Source organism: Alligator sinensis, unplaced genomic scaffold (assembly GCF_000455745.1).
Source record: "Alligator sinensis unplaced genomic scaffold, ASM45574v1 scaffold225_1, whole genome shotgun sequence".
Lineage (NCBI taxonomy): Eukaryota > Metazoa > Chordata > Crocodylia > Alligatoridae > Alligator > Alligator sinensis.
The window spans coordinates 1,930,551-1,952,609 of NW_005842180.1; the positions used below are offsets into that span (position 1 = coordinate 1,930,551).

Sequence of the window (22,059 nt, forward strand, 5' to 3'; positions counted from 1 at the left end):
TCCCCTGCCCTTGGTGTTAGTAGTGCTTGTATTCTGATCGTTGAGTAAAAAAAACACTCTATCTTTAAAACATGGTCCATAATTAGCTCCACCTTCCAATTCAGTAAGGGACCTAAACTTTTCTTTGTCTTACTTCTAATATGCATATAGGTTCCTTTTGGTTATCCTTTATAGTCATTGTTAACTACATCTTGGTCTGTGTCTGAAAGAAAAGAAAAAATCAAATAATTTAATCTTACATGCTTAAGTAGGCAGACTCAAAGAAATCAATAGGACTTTAAGTACAAACTTAAAATGGAGTTATTATACTAAGAAATCATGAGTCAAGCCACAAAACCTATCAGGGATCTAGCTTAAAATTTATCAGAGGCAAGGATTTTTGTGAGTAATATTTTTATTGGACCAATTTCAGGTTTTCTTTCTTTGACTTCTGTTTTTTGAGCACTACAAGTGACAGTTTCAAGCATTTTTGGTAATCATGGGGCCTTTTTAAATCACAGGGCCTAAGGAACCGGGGTCTTTAGTAAAACACCAATGTGAAATTCACTATTGACTTACAAGATTTAACCAACACTTTAAATAATAACCCAAAGAAATATGTAAGACTAAGAAATCTATAAGTAATGAAAACTAACAAGATTCTAAAAAATGCAGGTCTTGAAGTAGCCTCTTTCTAAATATGAAAACAGGGAGCTTTAATTAGTAAAGTCCCTCAGATAAAATATTCATTAAGATGCACATTTTCAAATGGAACCTGGGAAACTACTGTCAGTAATTGTGCTGTTAAAAATGTAAACCTGCTTCCCTTGTTGAATGATTTTCCTGCAGATTTTGTTGAAATACTTTATCCACTCTAGTAAATGAATAAGACCAAAAAGAGCATTATAATCTGTATACCAGTTTGTCCCTATTCTGAATTGCTTAAATGATGAAGAACAACATACACATAGTAGGGCAGGCTGCACTTAGGGCAGCTGCGATTGTACAGGGTAGTGCCAGCTCCTGCCGTGCTGATTGCAGTAATGTGGTCACTGTGAACTGGCAACTGTCTTTGTGCCCCCTGTAAAAATGGTGCTGGGGCTTCTGGCCTTGTGGCCCTTCCTCCAACTACACTACTGAAGGAGACCTTGCCATTGTTGAAGATTCACAGAAATAGACATTATTGCACTTTGGGAGGTTTTTATTTTAATGTCCTTTCTTCAGTCACATAGGAAATTCTAAAAATGTTGACATTTAGGGCTTGTTCTCTGCAGGTGGATAACTGAGAGTGACAACCTAGCTCTACCTGAGAAGAACTAATAAAACCAAATATATAAGTCAAGGTGTGGCTAACCTGTGGCATGGGTGTCACAAGTCACATGGACAGCCTCTCAGCTGATCATAGGGGGGACAAGCAGCACAGTGGCAGATAGGGCAGGAAGGAGAAAGCAAAGCAGTAACTTGGGCTGGGAGTTCAGGGTTAAGAATAGAAAGCAAAGCAATAGATCAGGCAGGGTAAGGGGATTGGAGTGGCACTTGGGGAGATGGCAGGGTTAATTTGTGGTATACCTGCCAGAAAGGTTGTCCCCCACTCATTTAAGTGATATTTTGAAGGGCTGTCTTTCCTAACATGGTACACAGACTGTGCGCCAGCCACTGGAATGAAATCAGCTTTACTTCTAGTCTGTACACAACACACACTTCTTTTACCACCTTTTATTTGCTTAGCTCACAGAGCAGGCAGCTAAAGAAAGCCACACTAGTCATCCTTGGATGTCTGAAACACCTGTGCAAATAATGTTTCCACTAATTATTTTAATGATTTGCATCATAGTAGTGTCTTTAAGACCCTATTCTGGACTGTGACCCCATGGTTCCTGCTTCAGCGGAAACGAAACAAAGAGAGAGAGTCCCTGCCCTATGGAGCTTGCAATCTAAGTACAAGACAAAAGACAACAGATGGACACAAACAGGCAATGCAGCAGCAACCTAAAGTCACCCACTACCCTTGTGTGTGGCAGTTGCCATTGGTGCCCAGCCTTGTCATTACACCTCTGCGGACAGGAATGTACAGTGATACAATGAGACAATAACTGGTAGAATGGCAAACGTTAGTTGTACCACAGCAGCTTAGCTGGTGTCAGTCTCTTGCAGGCACTGCACCAAAAGAGAGTTTTAAGGAGGGATATGAAGGAAAATATTGAGGTGTCTGTGCCAATGCTTATAAGGAGCTCTTCTTTCATGGGAGAAGAAGAGGTGCCTCTAGAATTGCTGTTGCATTCACTCTGCAAACTACTATACCCCACCTTTTCAAATATAGGAGACCCTTCAGGAAGCAAACCTGGAGCCATTTTACTTTTAAGATGAAGGGGTCCTTAGGGCCTCTTTATCACCCAATGTGGACAATGACTTTGAGGTAGGCCACAGAGAGAAGCCATTCGAGTGTATCTATAATGATGGGGACCCAGCAGTCTGCTCATCTAAGGCTATACAGTAGGTGCAGGGTTTTCTGCTCTGTGCCTGAGAGACAAAGCTCCATCTTCCCTAGACCTCCTCACCTTCTTTCTCAGCCAGAGTAGTGGCAATAGGCTTTGGCCCTAAAAGGACTCATAGCTGATTAGACGTGAATGTAATGCAAGGAATATTGTAGTATTTAACTTTTGTATTGCATAATCTTGGGCTCTCTTGGGGGTAGGAATGGTCATATTCTGGCACAATATTAAAACAAGAACAATAAAAATGCACATCAGCAAAAATGAACGCAGAGTAAATACTAGGTTTAAACAACAACTGTTTTGTTTTTTTTTTTAAGGTGAACTTGTTGGCTAGGGACAGACATTATACATAAACCAGTTTAAATGATCAGAAACTGGTTTAAACCTGTACCAGAACAGATGTTCAATGCACATAAACCAGTTTGAAAATGGCTGAGACTGGTTTAAGATGAACCTGGTTGAATGTAGTATCAGACTTAACTGATTTGGCTCAAACTGGTTTACGCAATGCCTGTCTCAGACCCCTTCCTGGTTTAAGTTAAACCAGACTCCCCCAGCATCCCAGCATGCTCTCTGGGCTGGGCTCTCTGCTCCAGAGCAGGGCAGAGCAGGCCTGTCTCCGCTGCTCCCTGGCTGCAGCTCCGGCAGAGACTGCAGGCATCTGCCTGGCTTCCTCCTGCTACCCACCTCCCCTCACCACTCCCTGCTAAGCAGGGATTCCCCAGTCCCCTCTCCCTTACACAGATACCTCTCAGTATTAGCTAGCATACCACATGCTGGCTATGGTCTGTGCTGTGGCAGACAGGACAGTGTCTGCTTAGGACTTTTTGGACCTAATCAACAGATAGCCAAGAATCTGTTTGTTTGTTTGTTTTCTTAATGGGCTGATAAGCACTGACTTAGGGGTGCTAAACACTGTGTTATCGACTGCCTGCTGCAGCAACCCCAGGCTTCCAGCTTGAGCCACTGCAAGCATGTGCCTGCATCTCTGGGATGTCTATATGGTTACAAACCAGTTTAGCCTAGCCAGGTTAAAGTAACTTGCAAAGATTGAATCAATTCAGGGTCAGGCTTTTTGAATGTCTGCCTGTAGCCGTTATGGTCAGGTAGTAATCCAAAGGAACACACTTACAGCTGACACGTCTAGTGAAATTGAATGTAGGTCCCAGATTTATTCGGTTTAATTTAGCCTACAAATATTAGTTTATCAGTGAAACTTTCAGGCGAGGGCACAGGTGGCCTGACTTCAGCCCACCCATCCCTTCACAGCCTCTGTGTGTTTTCTCTATGTGCAATAGGTTGCATCAGTTCCACTAGACAGAGATCTTATGCAACTGTAGAGAAGGAGCAGAATTTGCCCCCTAATAAAGTAGTTTTATGGAAAACAGTATCTTCAGCAAGAGGCTTCCACTGGCTTTTTAACAATGAAAATGTATCAAATTCAGTGGCCATCTCTGCCGTTTATGCTGTTTCTGTACCCACTGACTTTTATTGCTGTTGTTGTGTGTAAATTTTAAATAATCTCTTGTAACTGCTTATCTTCAGAAAAACAAGCACATAGCCTTGCATCTTTGAGATGAACACTTGAGACACCACCTAGCAAAAGCTCTCCCACATGGCATAGGAATTTAGCAGAATTGTTTTCTTTCTCCCCCTCTCCTTTTCTTGCAGGTACCATGATCAACAGGATGTTACTAGCAACTTCCTTGGAGCAATGTGGTTGATTTCCATTACCTTTCTGTCCATTGGGTATGGTGACATGGTACCAAATACCTACTGTGGGAAAGGAGTCTGTTTACTAACTGGAATCATGGTAAGCATTCCTGATTTTTTTTTTTCAAATACTCATGAATTTAAGTTAGTACTAACAACTCAAACTTGCTGGACTATAACAGCAGTTATAGAAGTGGAGGTGTAAAAATGTTAGTAGTCCTTTGGTAACTTGCATAATACATAGGTTATCTTGTACTACAGAGGAATAGATAGGTTTCTGTAGAGAGAGAGCAAAACCTTGAGGTGGTCTCTGTTAAGTAGGTTTTCTTGTAAGGGCAAAGGCATGCTCTCTGCATAGAGCTTATAGGTTCTGGGAGTATATTTGGAAGCTTAGGCAGTCACTTTTCTGTCCCCTTGTATCTGTGCTCTTGTTGGACCATTCCCTTGGTCTTTCATTTTGGGAGGTAAATGAGAGTTTTTACCTTCTGTAAATAAGGAGCTTTGTCATGAGTTCACAGAACAGAATCCAACCTGCTGTAATTCTCAGCAACAAAGTTTCTGTAAAAGTCTCTCAGTAAAGGTCAGGAAACAGTTATGTACCTTTCTTTCTGTTTGGGCATGTGTAGGTAAACTAGTAATATAAGCAAACAGATCGTTCCTAGATTTATTTTCTTGTTTTTAATTTAAAAAGTAAATTTGGGAGATGTATAAAATGGTTACTGTGGGTAGCCTCTCAATGCATGTTAGATATGCATATATTTTCTACCGTGTACCCCATATAACTAATGCTATAGAGTGTAAAAGGAAGTACTGAATGACAGTGCAGTAACAACAGCACCATAGCGGCCCATGTAGAAATGTCTAGTAAGTACATTCTCTCTATATGCAAAATACATATTGATTAGACTATCTAATATCTAATTTTAATGTTTGACTAATAAAATATAACTGTCAAGGACCAATAAATAATAGTTGAAGATATTTTGTTTAATTTTGTCTTACAGTAGAACAGTAGCAATAAAGGGCCTGATCCTGACATGCTTGTGTAAAGCTTCCATGAAATTGCAGGATTGAGGCTCAGGTTAACATCAATTATTGTATGTTATGGTTAGATATATTTCTATTTTCATGCCCATACATTATAAAAAAAAAAAAAACACTGTAGCTTCAATTTTTCCATCTGCTAAACAACATGTTGGGGATTTGTGCTCAAACCTATAGGCCACTAAAAGTTTGTTTCTAAAGGTTGTCTTTTTCTGTACAGATAGTTTGGCAAGTAGATCTGCACATAATATTTATTTCTAATAATATATTTTTTATTTCTAAAAAGTGAAGAGAGCCAATGCATTCTGATGGTGTTAGAGCAGTGATTCTCAACCAGAGTGTGAGGGTATCTTTGGGGTGAGGTGTGAGGAGATGAGTAGATAAGTTCAGGCCCAGGTTTGTCCCTACTTGGTTGCTCCCCTACCCCCACAGTCCCAACCCCTTTGCAAAGAGGTAAGCACTGTAATAGATAAATTCATTTCTGAAATGGGTTGCAGCTCATTTCACAGGAGTTATGGAGGGGTGTCTTGAGAACCACTAGCATTAGGACTTTACTGCCACTGCTTTTGCTGATGATGGTTTTCATGTCTTTCAACCTACAGCTCAATTAACTTGCGATTGTGGAACCAGAGCAGGGCAGGAAAACATCGTCCTCACCCAGGCTGTGATGGCAGAGCCTGCCCTGGCAGCAGGCAGCTCCTGGGGGCAGGCAGCAAATCTCCCACCCCCAGCTGCCCAGGAGTAAATTTGTTCCCAGTCAGCCTTCTACAAAAGGCTTACTGCACAGTAACTACTCAGCAGTTAATTTGCTACTTGCATTTTCAGGTAGCATATTAACTGCTGAGTAGAGCAGATTACTGCACAGTAAGGGTCTACACATGTAGACAGTGACACTTATCTGTGCAGTAGAGTGTCTTGTGTAGATGCGCCCTGTGTGAACTGTGTTATGATACCAGAGAGAGGGCTGGAAGAAGAAATAGCCATGAGTAAATTAAGAAGAGGAGAGAGAAAGCAACATACACTGAAGTGAAAAAGTACTGGAAGGGGGCCAAAACTCATAACATTTCCCAGATGCCTTTATGAAATAAGAAGCAGTAACAGCTGATCTCTTCCCAGTGCATGGAAATTGAAGCCATTCCTCTCCCTTAGCATTGACAAGATATTTGAACAATGACAGAGCCAAATTTTGGTTTTAAATTTATCTGAGCAATTGGAGCACATTTTAATAGTCTTGTAGTATGGGGAAAAATTGTGCAAAGTAAAATTCATAAAGAAATCTTACAATGAGCTTCCTACCTACAAAGAGAGGTGGTAAGGACACCAGATTTAACATTAGTGAAACTGCAATGATTTCGTACAAATCAAGGGAACTGCCCTCTGTTTGTGCAAGTGTAACTAAAACAAGCATCTGGATCTCTTTTATACAACTTTGGCTAAGGGTCTGCTATACAATTATAGTGACCCAATAAAAATAAACTCACAGAAACTAAATCACTGCAAGTACATTTCTTTGTATTCCTGAATTAATCATACACAGCACTGAGATTATTAACAATTTGTCATTTTAGTTATGAGAGTGCCATTTTGATGCAAGTATACAATAGCTCGTATTTATTGCTTCCCTTCTGTTTGATACAAAACATATTTTAATGCTTAGTGTCTGCATGTGCAAAGTTAGAAGGTGAATCAAACAAGATGTCTTTGAAAATTTGGCTTATAAAATACAGACTATCTGAAGCAGATGAAGAAAAATGATTGGTAGCTTAGTTAAAAGAGAGGCTAGTATAGCACTTAAATATGTATAGGCAGATAAAGTCAAATCATCAGAACTCCCTTAAAAGAAAAGAACTTCCTTGAGAGAGAAGTGACCTGTGCCTAATGTAACTGGATTTTCAAAAAAAATTGGATAAGGTTTTTTTGATGAAAGAATAGCAAGGAAAATTAGTAACAATTATTTAAAGGGAAAATGTTTATGGATAATGAAAATCCGTGCATGTAATGGGAACCAGTTATAATAAATGGGTGCAGGAATAGTTATACAGAGTACCCAAGAGTTAATATTGGAATCTGCCTAATAATGACTTAATAGAGAAGCACACTTCAGTTTATTAAGTGTTCTTATGACAGTAAATTGTTTTGACTGTTACAACTAATATATTATCAGAAACTTTAACTTTTAATGTTTTCTGATATTCTTTACAGAGACATTGATTTTTGGAGCTCTTTTTATTCATCAGAGATAGGTTACTTAAAAAAAAAAAAGTATGACCACAGTAGATATTTGAATGCTTCAAGAGTAGAGAAATATTAATTACAGAATCATAGCAAAATGGGGTTGAAGTGACACCAGATGGCCAATGCCTGGGTCAAGGTGGGCTCGTTCCTGTCTAAACCATTTCAGAGAGGTGTTTGTCTAACATGTTCCTGAAAACGGCTAAGTATGGAGATTGCCTAGACTGGCTGTGGAATCTGTTCCAATCCTTATCCACCCTCATAGAAAGTTCTTCACAATATCCCAGCTAAATTCCCTTTGTTGTGAGTTAAGGCCATTATTACTTGTCCTGTTCCCTGCAGCCACATCAAATAGTCTATCCCCATTTCCTTTATAACCACCCTTTGAGTATTTGAAGACTTTTATCAAATCCCTCCTCAGTCTTCTCTTCTCCAGACTAAATAATTTCAATTTCCAGCCTTTTCCTATAAATGGTGTTTCTTAGACCTTTAAACAGTTTTGTTACTTTCTGCTGGACTCTTTCTATTAGTCCAAGTCTTTCTTGAGGTGTGGCACCCAACACCAGACACAGTATGTACTCCAGGTGAGACCTCACTAGTGCTTAATAAAGTGGAAGAATCACTTCCCTTAACTAGGAAGCAACATACTTGTTAGTGCAACCCATTTGTATACTATTGACTTTTTTGCAATAAGAGTACACTGTTAACTTACAGAGTTAACAGTGTCCACCATAACCCCCATGTCCTGTTCTGTGGTCCTGTGGCCTGTTTGGTCATAGAATCATAGAAGTAGGGTCAGAAGAGACCTTGTAGATCTTCAGGGCAGATGCCCTGCCTGGGCAGGAAGAAAACTGGGCTCAAATGACCCCAGTCAGGTAGGCCTCAAGCCGCTTCTTAAAGACCCCCAGGGTAGGAGCCAGCACCACTTCCCTTGGAAGTCAGTTCCAGATCCTAGCTGCCCTAACTGTGAAGTAGTTCCTACGGATGTCTAATCTAAACCTACTCTCCAACCACTTGTGGCCGTTATTCCTTGTTATCCCGGGGGGCACTAGGGGAAACAAGGTCTCCCCCAAACCCTTCTGGTCCCCCCCCTAGTGAGTTTATAGATGGTCACCAGGTCCCCCCTCAGCCTTCTCTTGTGAAGGCTGAACAGGTTCAGGTCCCGTAGCCTCTCCTTTTAGGGTCTGCCCTGCTGTCCCTGGATCATGCAGATGGCCCTCCTGTGGACCCTCTCAATGTTGTCCACATCCCTCTTGAAGTGGGGTGCCCAGAACTGGACACAGTACTCCAGCTGCGGACTGACCAGTGTCGCGTAGAGGAGGAGGATCACCTCCTTGGACCTACTTGAGATGCACCTGTGGATGCACGATAAGGTCCGGTTAGCCCTGCCAACCGTGACCTCGCATTGTTGGCCCATGTTCATCTTGGAGTCAATGATGACTCCAAGATCCCTTTCTGCCTCCGTGCTCTTAGGAAGGGAGTTTCCTATCTTATACGTGTGCTGCCGGTTACTACTGCCCTGCGCTTGTCAGTATTAAAACGCATCCTGTTTTTGTTAGTCCACCCCTGCAACCTATCCAGGTTTTTCTGCAGTCTTTCCCTCCCTGCTAACGTGCCCACCTCACCCCAAATTTTGGTATCATCAGCAAATTTGAACAGGTTGCTTTTCACCCCGTTGTCCAAATCGCTGATAAAGAAATTGAACAGCGTGGGCCCAAGGACCGAGCCCTGGGGGACTCTGCTGCCCACTTCCCCCCAGGTTGAATATGACCCGTCCACCACCACCCTCTGAGTACGACCCTTCAGCCAATTCGCAATCCATTCGACCGTGTAGGCATCGATGCCACAGTTGCCTAGTTTTTTAATGAGGATGGGGTGGTCGACAGTGTCAAAGGGCTTGCTGAAGTCCAGAAAGACTACATCCACGGAGACATAGTCATATTAAAGAATCTGTTCTAGCGCTGATGCACTGAATATCAGAACTTTTGGTTTCTGGTCCCGCAAAGCACTTAAGCATAGTCATTTATATACATGCTCTCGGAGTGGGTGTGTGGGAGGGAGCTTTAATTAGAGTGGCTGTGAGAGCCGCCCTAATTAAAGCACCCAGAGCGTCTCGTATATCAGCGTCCCTGCGCTTAAAAATGGCGGTGGGGGCGCTTTATCTAAAGCTCATTGAATGAGTTTTAAATAAAGTGCCCCTGCTGCCATTTTCAAGTACAGGGATGGTGATACACAAGATACTGGAGGCTGCTGGAGCATGGTAATTACCATGGTCCATCAGACTTGATTAAATCAAGTACCACTGCAATACACCATGTCAGGGCAGCCTCGCTACTTGTGTATAGGCGCCCCATGTGAGCAACCACTGAATTCATTGAAGCAGTATGATACAGATACATTAGCATAGTTGCCTTGTAACCAATGGGGCATTTTGCACAGGCAGTTATTCTCCTATACTTAGTGGCACTACTCACACACAGAAAGTTGCTGAATTACTTTGTATGATCCAGGCCTTGGAACCTAATGCCAAATGTGTTTAAGAAAAATATAAAACCAGGATGGGAAAAAAACAAAAGAAGGGAAGTGAAAATAGCTAGAGATGAAGGGAGATTTACATGTAATGAGAGACGCTGAGGTATAGAATTATGAAGAATGGCAAGGAGAAGAGTTAGAGAGTTTGTGACTGAGCTGTTAAAAATTTATGAAGGATATAGAGTAAATTAAACAGTCCATTCTTTTTACACTGTCTCATTATATGAGACTGAGGAATTTATTCATCTTAATTAAGGGTTACTACATTTCAAGCAAATAAATAGAAGTACCTCAGTGCTGCATATCATCAACCTGTAGGATTGAATTTCACTGGTGCTTGGTAAGTCATCATTGTTGAATAATTGTACAACGCTTCATCAACTTTTGTAGTTATGGAGGATAAAATAACAGAACAGAGATTTCCTGCTTTAGGATACAATGGGACTGGCTGCAAGGATCAGGAAGGGAATATTTTCCTCTCATGTGCAACATTGTAAAGGAGACTTGTACATCCTGTTGATGAGTTGTAGGTGATGCTGTCTTCTGAAATAGCAGGTATTTGCCAGAACCAGAGCCAAGGTACACCAGCTGAGTGATCCATTACATCAGATCTTACGTTTCTAAAATAAAATGGGAGAGTTAAGATGGTCTTCACATGGGACATAGTTTGATTGAAGATTGCTTTTGACCAAATAATTATCTTATAGATTTTTCTTTTGGCTAAGTTGTTGCTGATACTGCTGTTTTTTAGCATCTGTGGTAAGACTTATTGCACAGTTTGAATGTCATTCTTATTAAATGCATGTGCTGGAGAGATCATTAAGTTCAGGAATGAAGCAAACAAATACAGAGGTTTTCTTCAGCTCTTTGGAGAGCTGACTGAGGAAAAGTTGGCAGATTTTCTGAAAATATTAAGGTAGCACCTTTTAAAGGCAAGAATATGAACTTTTTCTTCATATATTATCAGAGGCAGTCACAAAAATGTCAGTCTAGGCTGCCTAGCCCTAAGATACTAGCTTTCATCAGTTTTAAGAATGCATGCAACAAAACCCAACTATTAAAAATTGTCCTGCTGAGGTACAACTTCCAAAGCCTGAATATCAGTCAGAGGTATTAAAGAGTGTTCTATTTTGAAAATTAGGGTCTGGATTTACTTTGAAGAACTGAATCTTACCTTTTCTCTCAAAGGTGCTGAATAGGCACCAGAATTGTTGTCTGAGAAAAGGGAGGGCCCTGCACAAGTTCAGACCGAGCTACTATGCTGGGGATTTCAGCGGATGAGGGTAGAGAAAGATTGGATGTATGACTGTGAAGATCAACTGAACAAAGCCCATGTGGAGAGGTTACAGCCTCTACATTCCTCTGAAGTCTCATGGAGTAAAACAATAGTTGTAGATGTGTTTGTCGAGGTTTCACAGTGTCTGGAGAAAAGATTCATTTTCCAAGCTCTAGGGAACTCCCTACACAATCCCACCTACTCAAGTTTTCTATAGGTGAAAAACATTTGTCCCCAAATATGTCATTGGTGACAAACCAACTTAATATATTGGTATGCGGGCTGCATGTTACACTACTGGGGGTGAAGGAGGTACTTTCATTGTCAGCTGCTCATTTCAGGTAGTTTTAACCCTCCAGAGACATTTCCCTTGGGATTAAAATGTCCTGTGCTTTCTCTTACACAATATTTAAACCTTGGTATTTTACTCTATGATTATTAGGTGCTCACTTTGCTGTTTGAAATTAACGTACATGGTGTATTTATTTCAACATCCAAGCATGACTTGTTCTATTTTTTTTTTTTTTTTTTTTAAAGGAAGATAAAAGCAAACATGTATGGCCAGAGCTGACCTGAGCTGGGTGTGGGGCCCAAGGCAAATCACCCATATGGGGCCCCGCCCCTGCTCAGATCCAGGCCCCGGACCCAAAGAAGCTGCCACCACTGTTGCAGCATCGGTGACATGGGGTAGCGAGTGGCTGGACACAGAGCTGCTGCTCTGCCCAGCTTCATGCCACCACTGCTCTGCCCCACTCCAGGGGCCCCCCAAAGCACGGGGCCTGGGGCAGTCACCCCAATTGGCCCCCCTCAGGGATGGCCCTGTCTACGGGACCAATCCTGGTCCCACTAATTCTGGTCGATGCAGGAGCAGACTATCTGCAATTATCATATTGTGACTGATATATATATCAGTCACAATATGTCAGTGACATAACCAGAGAAGTTGTGTCATAGAGTATATGCAATAGCAAAAAAGCATCTGCAATAGATTGTGAAACCCTGATATTTTTGTGCACCGCAAAATCGGATTGGTGCTGTCCTGTTCATGTAGCTTGTAACGTAATAATATGATAGCAATGGAGAGTGAAGGAAAGAGAGAGGCAGAATCCAGCTATAGTGTTGGCAATGGTACAGGGATTTTTTGAAGAATCCAACACAAGAATATAAACATCAGATTGCTGTGGACTGTGGAGCTTATACCATAAAACTTCCCAAACGTAATGTGCTGTAAATATATGAATTACCCTAATCTTCATATATAAAATGTTTTATCATCAGAACATTAGAAAAATTCATCTTTAAACAGTTTAATTTTGTCACTTCTGAGAACAAAAATGTAGTGCTGTGAGTCATGTTCAAGTAGCAGACAATGCACGATTAAGACTCATACCCAGTTTTCTGGGTGGAAATTTACGATTAAACTGAGAAAAGAGTCAATTTTCTTTAATATCGACAAGATGAAAATAGATGGCATTGTCAATTATAGGTTTACCCAAGGTATTCTGAACTGTTACTGGAAAGCTACTGCAACCCTGGTGGCAGCGCTACCCACAGCCACGTCCAAATTTTTGGGATCCTGGGGTGCCAGTAGGTTTCGGTCTACTCCCACTCTGTCTACAGGCTGGGAGCACCACTCATTGGAGTGCTCTCCCATGATCCTTCCCGCACCAGACCACACACTAAAATAACTTCTCAGCTGTACTTCACTGAGTTCTCTGCTGGAGCTCCCAAACAGCCCACGATTCCCTGCTGCTTTCTCTAGCTGTCCCAGAAAACCTCCTCTAGCAACTCCTGTCCCTGATTCCCTCCCAGTGACTCCCTGCACCCAGGCATCTTAAAAGTGGGTAGGGAAACCGTTTGCAGAACCCTTGCTCCTTTACTAAAGGATACCAGGCAATCTTGGGTATTTATTAGCTGGTGGCTCCTCTGCCCTCAGTAGCAGCTCGCTCAGTCACAATTCTTCTGCCTGTCGTCCTCTCAGAAGCAATTGTCCTGGTAGCAGCCCCCTCAGAAGCAGCCCTTCTCAGCACAGCTTCAGCTACCCTCGTCCCAGCTAGTCTCCCCTGTTTTTTTCGCAGGCTTCCCACCCTGGAGTTACAGCTGCATGCATTCTGTGTGCGCAGCCTGCTGCAGATCCTTGTCCCAAGACTGCAAACACCCTTACAGAGCTTGCATGTTCTGAAGAAACCCTTCAGCACCTTTACACTACAGTATCTTTTTATTATTTTTAAATTATGTGTGATGGTATGTATAGGAGGTCATAGGAGTGAAGATGTAAACACTTTTTTTTTATGATGAAGCTGTTAATGCTAATTGCACATACCTGAAGCAGGCTCAGTTTTATTTTTGCGAGAATTAAGAGAAAATGTAAGAAAGGGCTTTCATGCATATTAATGGCACTTTATATCCACTGCTAAGATGGTTGTGCTAGGAATTTAACAAGCTAGATTCTAAGAATTTAATAATAAACATCAAATGACCTCAAAGTTGTAAATAATTTGTATTTTCTTCTATGATGTATTTCTTCTAACTTAATATATGGCGCATTTGGAGAATATTAAGTAGAAGCTGAAAGCAGGGAAGGAAGGTAATAATGCTTGTCTCACCAGCTGCAACTATTAGGAGAACTGGTTAAGAATTTCTGGACCAAAAAAAAAAAAAAAAAAGGTTGGAAAATGCTTATCCATCAGAATCTAAACTTTCTATGCAATATGCTTGTTCTGACCAAACTTTCATCAAGAAAGGCTTCCCGGGTCCAGAATGAAATGTCTTGTTAAAGCAAGAGAAAGGGAGAATACTCAATTCTTTGTACAAAGCAAGGTAAAGACTCAGACCTCTAACTTTCACATCTTGAGTGAGTGTCCTAACCATCAGGCTCTTGGCTATTCTAGAGCAGAAAAGTATCTCACTTCTCCTCCTGCCCCTCATGCAATTGGTTAACACAACAACAAAACAAAAACCCAACATTTCATCCTAATGCAGAAAAGGGAAATGATTGAAATCTCAAATGATTGAAATCTCAAATTTTTACAAGACATGAAAACCATTTCCTGCCTGCTTTCAATCAGGAGCAGAATTAGATTTCAGCAAGTTAAAAGGCATTCAGTTTGTGATCAGAATGAACAGCAGTCACACAAATGTGTCAGCATGTATAGATGCACTGACTAAAGTTGAGATTAAAAACAAGAAAAGGTTTGCTTTTTGTTTTGAAGAAAACTTACTTCGTACACCTTTTATTACCCAGTAACGGACAACCTGAAATGCTTTATAATCTACTCGTATGTGTCATATGTATCCACTTCTGCTTCTATTGAAACTTCTGTATTTAAACTAGACTTACTGAGTCCTATTGTTGGCTGTCCCAGGTGTTTGTACAGTTATTATTTATAAGAGGAGCCACTGCCCTGGATTAATAAACTATCTGAATATTTCCCCTCCATTTTAATAGGTTGGGGAAAAAAAAGTCGGAATACACCTCTTCAGTCCAGCAGGAAAAAAAAATTGCTCTTTAGGGAGGGCAGGCAGTTTTCCTTCAAGTGCACTTTTCTGCTTTGATTTCCAAAAGATGTTCTATGGGAGCCTCACCACTAGAGCTAGCCAAGGGAGTGCACTATATTAGTGTATCTTTTAGTCACTAACACTTAACGTCTGCAAATTCCCTAGTATGCATCTCATGAAACACAGATCCATTCCCAACCCAGTAGAAATTCTGTAGCAAAAGTTTATACCTTCAGAAAGTGCATGTGACCTCTCTCTTTCCCGGTCTCTCTCTTGCATCCATTTAAAAAAACTGGGTTTATACCAGTTGTATAGGCACCTCCCTTGAAGTGTGCCAAAGTTTTTAATTAACGTTAAAAAAAAAAAAATCAACAGAGAGGCTGGCATAAAATAAGTTGCGAGTGTGTAATGCAATGAGTAGAAGAGGCAGAAATACATAGAATCATATTCAGTTCTGATGTAGACAGAAAAAGACTCCTATGGAGTCAAATGCTAGCCAAGAAAGAAGTATTGAACACACTGAAGTACAATGGTCTGCAAAACATTTTTTTAATATATTCTCTAATTTTTGGATGGGAGTATATAGTAATCATGCTATTACGTTCCCTGCTTTGTTTCAGCACTGGTGGGTTACACTTCTCTCCCAATAGAAATCGGCAAATACAAAAGCTTAGGTTTAAGAATTTGGTCACATATGCCAGTTACAGACATTACACTTTTACCAGTATAAGTGACTGGAAACCGGTCTATACCCATAACAGAAGAGAAGTTTGGCACACAAAATTGGTCTATACCCATAATAGAACAGAAGTTTGGTACACATAGACTGGTTTAAAAATGGCGGAACTGGTTCTAAGATTTGCCTCTCCCACCAGAGGGTGAATGTGTGTTCTGTTCACTACCAATCTAAACTGCGCCACTTACAGAAAACCACATAACTTAGATCGATTCCACCTTGGGCTTTTTGAATGTCTGTCCATAGCCATAGTCATAACACCATTTTCTTAATATTATATTTGTCTCGTGGATGGATTTCTCTTTCGCCATTTTTATATGGCTTGTTTGGAGAAGTGGTTTACTTCAAGCAAGACCATTTTTTTGTTTCCTGGCTGGTCCAATAAGGCCCCCATCTAGACAGCCTAATGAACAGAGTATCTGTTTAAATTCTTACAGGCTTTTCATTTTATGCAGAGCAGCAGGAGGAATGTTGTGCCTTTTCTGGTGCAGAGCTAAATTTCCCACCAGAGCCATATGTCTGCAAAGCGGACCTTCTCTCTCCCTCAGTGGACCCCAGGGGAAATGAGCAAGAAAATTGGCAACTGCCTTCTCTCAGCTACAGGCAAGTATAGCGGGACATTTTTATGACAACTATAGCATTAAAGAACACCATTTACTTCCAGTCCAACTAAATCAGAGGTAGGCAAAATGCGGCCCATGGGCAAAATGTGGCCCGCCAGGCCATTCTATCCAGCCCACGGAGCCCCTAAAAAATTTATAAAATTAATACTCATCTGCACCTGGCTGCCTGTCATGCGGCCCTCGATGGCTTGCCAAAACTCAGTAAGCGGCCCTCTGCCCAAAATAATTGCCCACCCCTGAACTAAACCAAAGCCACTAAGAGACTTCCAGCCAGTCCACTAATACAAGACATTGCTTCTTTTCCCAAACCATAGCACCCTGAAGGCTAAATATAATTTATAGGTAGTAGGACTAGATTCAGCAATGCCCAATTCACAACACCATGTAAAATGCAGTTCTGGTACCTCAAAGCAGAACCAAAAGGAAATACTGTAAGAGTTCACTTAGTCCAGGATTTTAAACCTCTTACTGGACAGTCTTCACTGCTGCTCTCTCAGGCAACACATTTTATCATCTTTAGATTTTTATTAAGCCTTTACTTGTGGGCACTGACAGACATGTAGGCCCCCACTCTAACTCATGGCATTTTACATAAAGCACCACGAGTTAGAGTGAATTAGAGTGCCCTGCTTCCGAACTTACAAGGTGCTTGCCTGGGGGACGATTGAGCCTGCCTTCAGGTGAGCAGCCAGTCAAGGAGTGCCCCCATCCCCACCTTCCTTCCCGCTGACAGGCCCAGGGGTGGGGCTGGGCTATATCAGCCTAGTCCTAATAATATGAAAAATTAACCCTTGGGAATAACAAGGTCTAAAATAGAGTGCCTTCCTCTGGTACCTCATTTGAGGAGAGTTAATTTTTGATGTGATTGGCCACTTTTAAAGTGCTCTGCAGCCATGCACGTGTCACAGCATGTCTGCAGAACATTTTCAGAGGACTGATCATGCAAAAAATGTAACTTCTGTCTGCACCCTGCGAGTTGCCAGCACTACACTTTGGCTGTCACTGAAGCACTGAACCCAAACTACAACCCCCAAATACAAACACTCTTAATTTTGTAAATGTCCAGATTAAAACCTTTCTACTTCTGGATTTCTCTGTGTTGGATCTAAAATAACACCACTGTTCTACTTCTGGATATCTCTGTGTTAGATCTAAGATGAAACCTTATATCTGAATACCTCTGGACTTGAGGAAATCTTGAAACAAATATTGAGGTCTTTCTCTAGCTACCTCTGTTGTAGTTTCCAATCACTTTGGCAGGTATTTACCTTGCCCTTCGGAAGTTGCTGCCTTGACTGTTGTGGTCATATAGGATATGTCTATACTGCAGGCTCCAATACAGTGTTGAGATACCCGGGCTAGCTTTAAACTAGTCAGCTTAAGTAGTTCAGCAGTAGCAACTTGGAATTCAGTGCAGTATCTCTGTGCTATGATGCAGTCTGCATAGTAAGCATACCTGATGTTGACAAAGACTAGCTGTCAACATGTGAGAGAGGAGCATGCAAGAATGCATGAAGGTAACTGAAAATTTAGTAATTGGCAATGGAGTCTGGTATCATGGAACAACTGTAGGTGGGAGTTGTCATCTCTGCCATGAATGAGAAATGATAAGCAAGCTGGAACAGATTGTGAAGGGCTTTGAAAGTGAAGACAAGTAGCTTATGTTTGATAGAGAGAGATGACGTGGTTAACATGATGATCTAAGAAAGTTATCTTTGCAGTACCATTCTGAATGGATGCGAGTGGGGCAAGACTGCATTTGTCAAGGCCAGAGAAAAAGAATGTTGCAATAATCAAGAAAGATTATACAAGCTCAGATGAAAGTTTTACATGTGTGGATGGATAGAAAAGGCTATGTTAAATTTGTTTTGCAGAAAAAAATCTTCAAAATGTAGATGTTATCTGGTTGACAGAGTCAGGTCAAAATCAACAGTGACACAAGAACAACTTTTTATTTTGCTCTTAGGGGAAGATCCTAGGGAGAAAATCTGGCTAAGTGTATAAGTTCAGTAAGTTTCTGTTCTTTAGTTACCATAATAATAGTAATAGTAATAACGATGTGAAAAGTAAAAGCAATTTCACTTCTCTCCTTGCTGGCTTGGAATACTGTTGGCCTACAGAAGAATTCCAGAACAATGTCAGAAAACTACTTCTAGCAGAGAGTTGGGTCTGAGTTTTCCACTCTTGTAATTCAGTTTGATTTAGGAGAGTGATTAAAGATTAGACTGGTGTCGGTGCAACTGGGAGAATCACACTCTCAGTATTTAAATACTCAGTTGAATACTTCCACACATTTATCTTCTAACAGTGGACTTTAGATTCTTGTCACCAAGTAGAATCCCTAGGAATTGTTTACAGAGGCACAACAAACATTTGAACAAAGTATAGAAACTCATCCATGTTTGCTCTGATAGGGAAGTCAATGTGTAGAATGAAGATGCATAGAATGGTCCTTGTTATTAAATATCTTAACTGTTCTATGGGGTTGTTGGTTGTAACCAAGTTGGTCTAAGGGCACAGGCAGACAAGGTTCTTTGGGTAGATGTGATATCTTTTATTAGACTGACTAAATAGTTAGAAAGATTGTTCTTTGCAAGCTTTTGGGCACAAACACCCTTCTTCAGGTATAAGGAGAGTCTGTTGGTGTTTGTGTGCTCTCCTGGGTAGAATAGAAGCCAATATGAAAAATGCAGGTCTGTGAAAATGCAAAAGTGACAGTGAGGATCCGAGGGAATGTGTGTGTGACAGGGGGCCAAGTTAAGGCCGGATCTCAACATCGACCCACCCACCTGTCTATGAGAGGCAGCCCACCCAATCTCACCTGCCACAACTAGCTGTTTGATACCTGGTGTAAAAATGCGTGAGGCTGCCCATTTTAATGCCTCAGTGCCAGGGGGCATTGTACGTGGCTCCGTACCACCGTACACAGTGCTCCATGCCTTGTGGATTGCATCATAAGTAGATCATAACTCCAGCCTGGGCCCAGGCTAGCTCTGCCCTTGGCTGCACCTCTCCCATTCTGCTCATGCACTCCACCCCCTCTCACTGGGCCTCTTGCATACTGCTTCTCACTGGGCCACTCTCAACCTGCCCTGCTTCTCTTGAGCGACACCTTGGGCCATCAAGCTTACCTCTTCTCATGCTGGTTCGTGCATGGACAGCACCTTCAGGTTGCTTGAGCTTCCCTATTCTGCAAGGCATTGACCTTATGCCCTGCCTTGGGCAGAGTTCAGCCTTTAGCCCAGCACTAGGCAACTTGCTCCTGTTTTCACTTACATGGGGGTTGGCCCCTGTGCTACCCTTCAGACCGCCCATTCAACCCTACACGGCACACCCCCAGTACAGCCCTTCAGGTTGCCCCATACAACCCTACTCTGTACCCACCAACCCCCAGTCCTTCAGGCAACTCCTTACACCGTACTACGGGCTGGCCACATACAACTTCTGTCCCATTCACTGGTGCCACTCCTTTCCTCTTCCCCCCTCTCTGGGACCTCTGGGGTCTTACACCCCTGTGGGGCTCAGGTGCCTCTCTCTAGGCATGCCTACCTGCCCCCATCTGTTCTCACTCCTAATTACCCACTGAGTAGCGGGGGCTGGGGTTATAAGGTGCCCCTACCCACCTCTCACTGAGGAAGCAACTGGCCTGGCACTTCTGGGGAACTGCCCCACCATGGGCAGCCCCACCAAGCCATCCCTCCCCAGCAGGTTTCAGTTTCAAGTCGTACCCAGGACCAGAAGCCTCCTTCCATCCCCTTATCTCCAAGATGTCCCAAGCAGCAGCTCAGTCAGGTGGCATCTTTCTGGCTGCCAGCAGCAGACTGCTGCCTCAGTTCTGAGAGCCTGAATCTAAAATATAGGGAGCTCAGCCCTGTCCTCCTAACCCAGGGCTCTCCAGCAGTCATGTGACTGCCTCATTAGGGTTAGCCCACACCTGCAGGCTGCCCTGCTACCTGTTCTCAAACCTTAAAGTGGCAGGCACCAAAGGTGCCCTGCCAGAGAGATGGTAGGTGAGAGACAAGTGAGGGGGCAGAAGTAGGAATGTAGAACTGGTGATAGAATGTAGCTGGCAAAATTTAGACAGTTTACCTGGGGTTATCAGATGGCAGGAAGGATTATAATATGTCATAAATCCAATGTCTATATTTAGTCCATGATTTTTTTGTATCTAGTAGATTTATGAAGTGAAGTTCATAGGCTCATATACAAAAGGTGTCTTGTAAATTCCCTTTGAGGATTAGAACTGAGAGACTGGAGAGAGAATGGTTATCTTGTGAGAAGTGGGCACCCACAGGTAATGTGGTATTTTTGTCTTTGATAGATTTTCGGTGCAAATTCATTCTGGTATGCAGTCATTTGTTTTCTCCTACATATTTTCCAACAGAGCAGTTAGTGCACTGGATGAGATATATAACATTTCTAGAGATGTAATATCAGATGTAATATCCAGGAATAGTGATGGTTCTGTTGGGGGGTGTAGTTATTGTGGGAGTGGTGGAGATGTGTTGGCAGGGTTTACATTTTTTGTCCTGGCATGGTGTAGATCCATTTGGTGTGCTTTGGGCCATAGGAGGTTTGCTTCTGGGGATGAGGTTGGCAAAGTTTGGTACTTGTTTAAAAGTTAGGATGAGTGGTTCTAGAAAGATGTCTTTGAGAATTGGGTCATCTTCCTGTATGGGTTGCAACTGTTTGAGTATTTTCCATATGTTCCAGGGAAGGATGGTACATCATAACCAATGGTGTGTGATTTGTGGGGATTTTCTTTTTGTAGTGCAGCAATTCTTCATGTGATATCCAGGTGGCTTTTTCAAAAGTATGATCTATCTACTCTGGAGGAGTATCTTTGTTGGGTGAAAGCCCATTTGGGATTTGTGAAGTGACGATCACGGGTGTTGATCAGGTAGAATTCCTTCCCTGAAGGTGTCAGATGGCAGGCAGGGAGGCAAAAAAAACTTCCTTGTTGTTCTGCATTGAAGTTTAAAATCCAAAATCGGCTAAAATTTGGCATCTTCCATGTCTCAGGGGTGTACTTGGTAGCCGTGTTGGTCTGATACAAAAAGACATACAAAAAACTAGAACTCTTGGTACCTGATCAACACATCAAAGAGCTACTCAGCACAGCTCACAAAGACACTCTCATGGACCCAGAAGGACAGACTTCCATCTTCAGCTCCCTCTGTGCAAAAATGAAGTTTATTTCCTACCTATGGGGACTTTTTACCATCTTGTACCATCTACACTTTTCCCAGAGCCTGATGAAGGGACTTTGATCCTGAAAGCTTGCAGAAAAGGACAATTTTCTTGCCATTTTCCAGTTGGTCTAATAAAAGGTATCATTTTGGAACCAAGAGTTCTAGTTTTTTGTATGTCTTTTTGTTTCAGACCAACATGGCTATCAAGTATACCCCTGAAACATAGACCAGGGGTCAGTAACTAAAGGCACACAGATTGGATCCAGCTCACAAAGAAATCTAACCCACAGAAGTCCAATCCAGCACAGGGGATCGATGGCACAGAGCTGCACCGTGTCACCCAACCCCTTCATGGTATTTGCCTCCACTGTGCAGCTTTTTGCCCTGTGCTTTCCTCACCACAGAGGGGTTTGTGTTAGTCAGTATCCATCCATGCTAATTTATCCCCTTCTCAGCAAGGTAAATGAGCCCAGAAAGAGCAATGCATCAACACAGTTTATACTACCCTGTTTCTGGTCCCTGAACGAGCTTGTTGAGAGCACGCTTGAGTAACTCTGCATAGCATTGAATTCTGGTGTGTATTTGCTTGGACAAAGGAAGAGCTTTCCAAACTTAAATTGTGACCATAACATTTTAGGCTGGCTTGAAACTCTAGCACAATTAATTAATGTAGAACGAATGTGTTTATTGTGATATAAGATACTTTCTTCCCTTTAGGAGGTGGCTTAAAAGTGATCAA

At 42.0% G+C, this 22,059-nt stretch overlaps 1 protein-coding gene across 6 annotated transcripts in view; it reads left to right on the forward strand.

Annotated features, from left to right (window-relative positions):
• The window catches only part of KCNN2 (potassium calcium-activated channel subfamily N member 2), an 89,826-nt gene that overhangs the window by 48,959 nt on the left and 18,808 nt on the right, over positions 1–22,059 (forward strand). For all 6 annotated transcript variants that reach the window (XM_025207064.1, XM_025207065.1, XM_025207067.1 and 3 more), the window contains one exon: positions 4,146–4,287. In XM_025207064.1, coding sequence (XP_025062849.1) covers positions 4,146–4,287 — 142 coding nt within the window. The remainder of the gene's footprint in view (positions 1–4,145; positions 4,288–22,059) is intronic.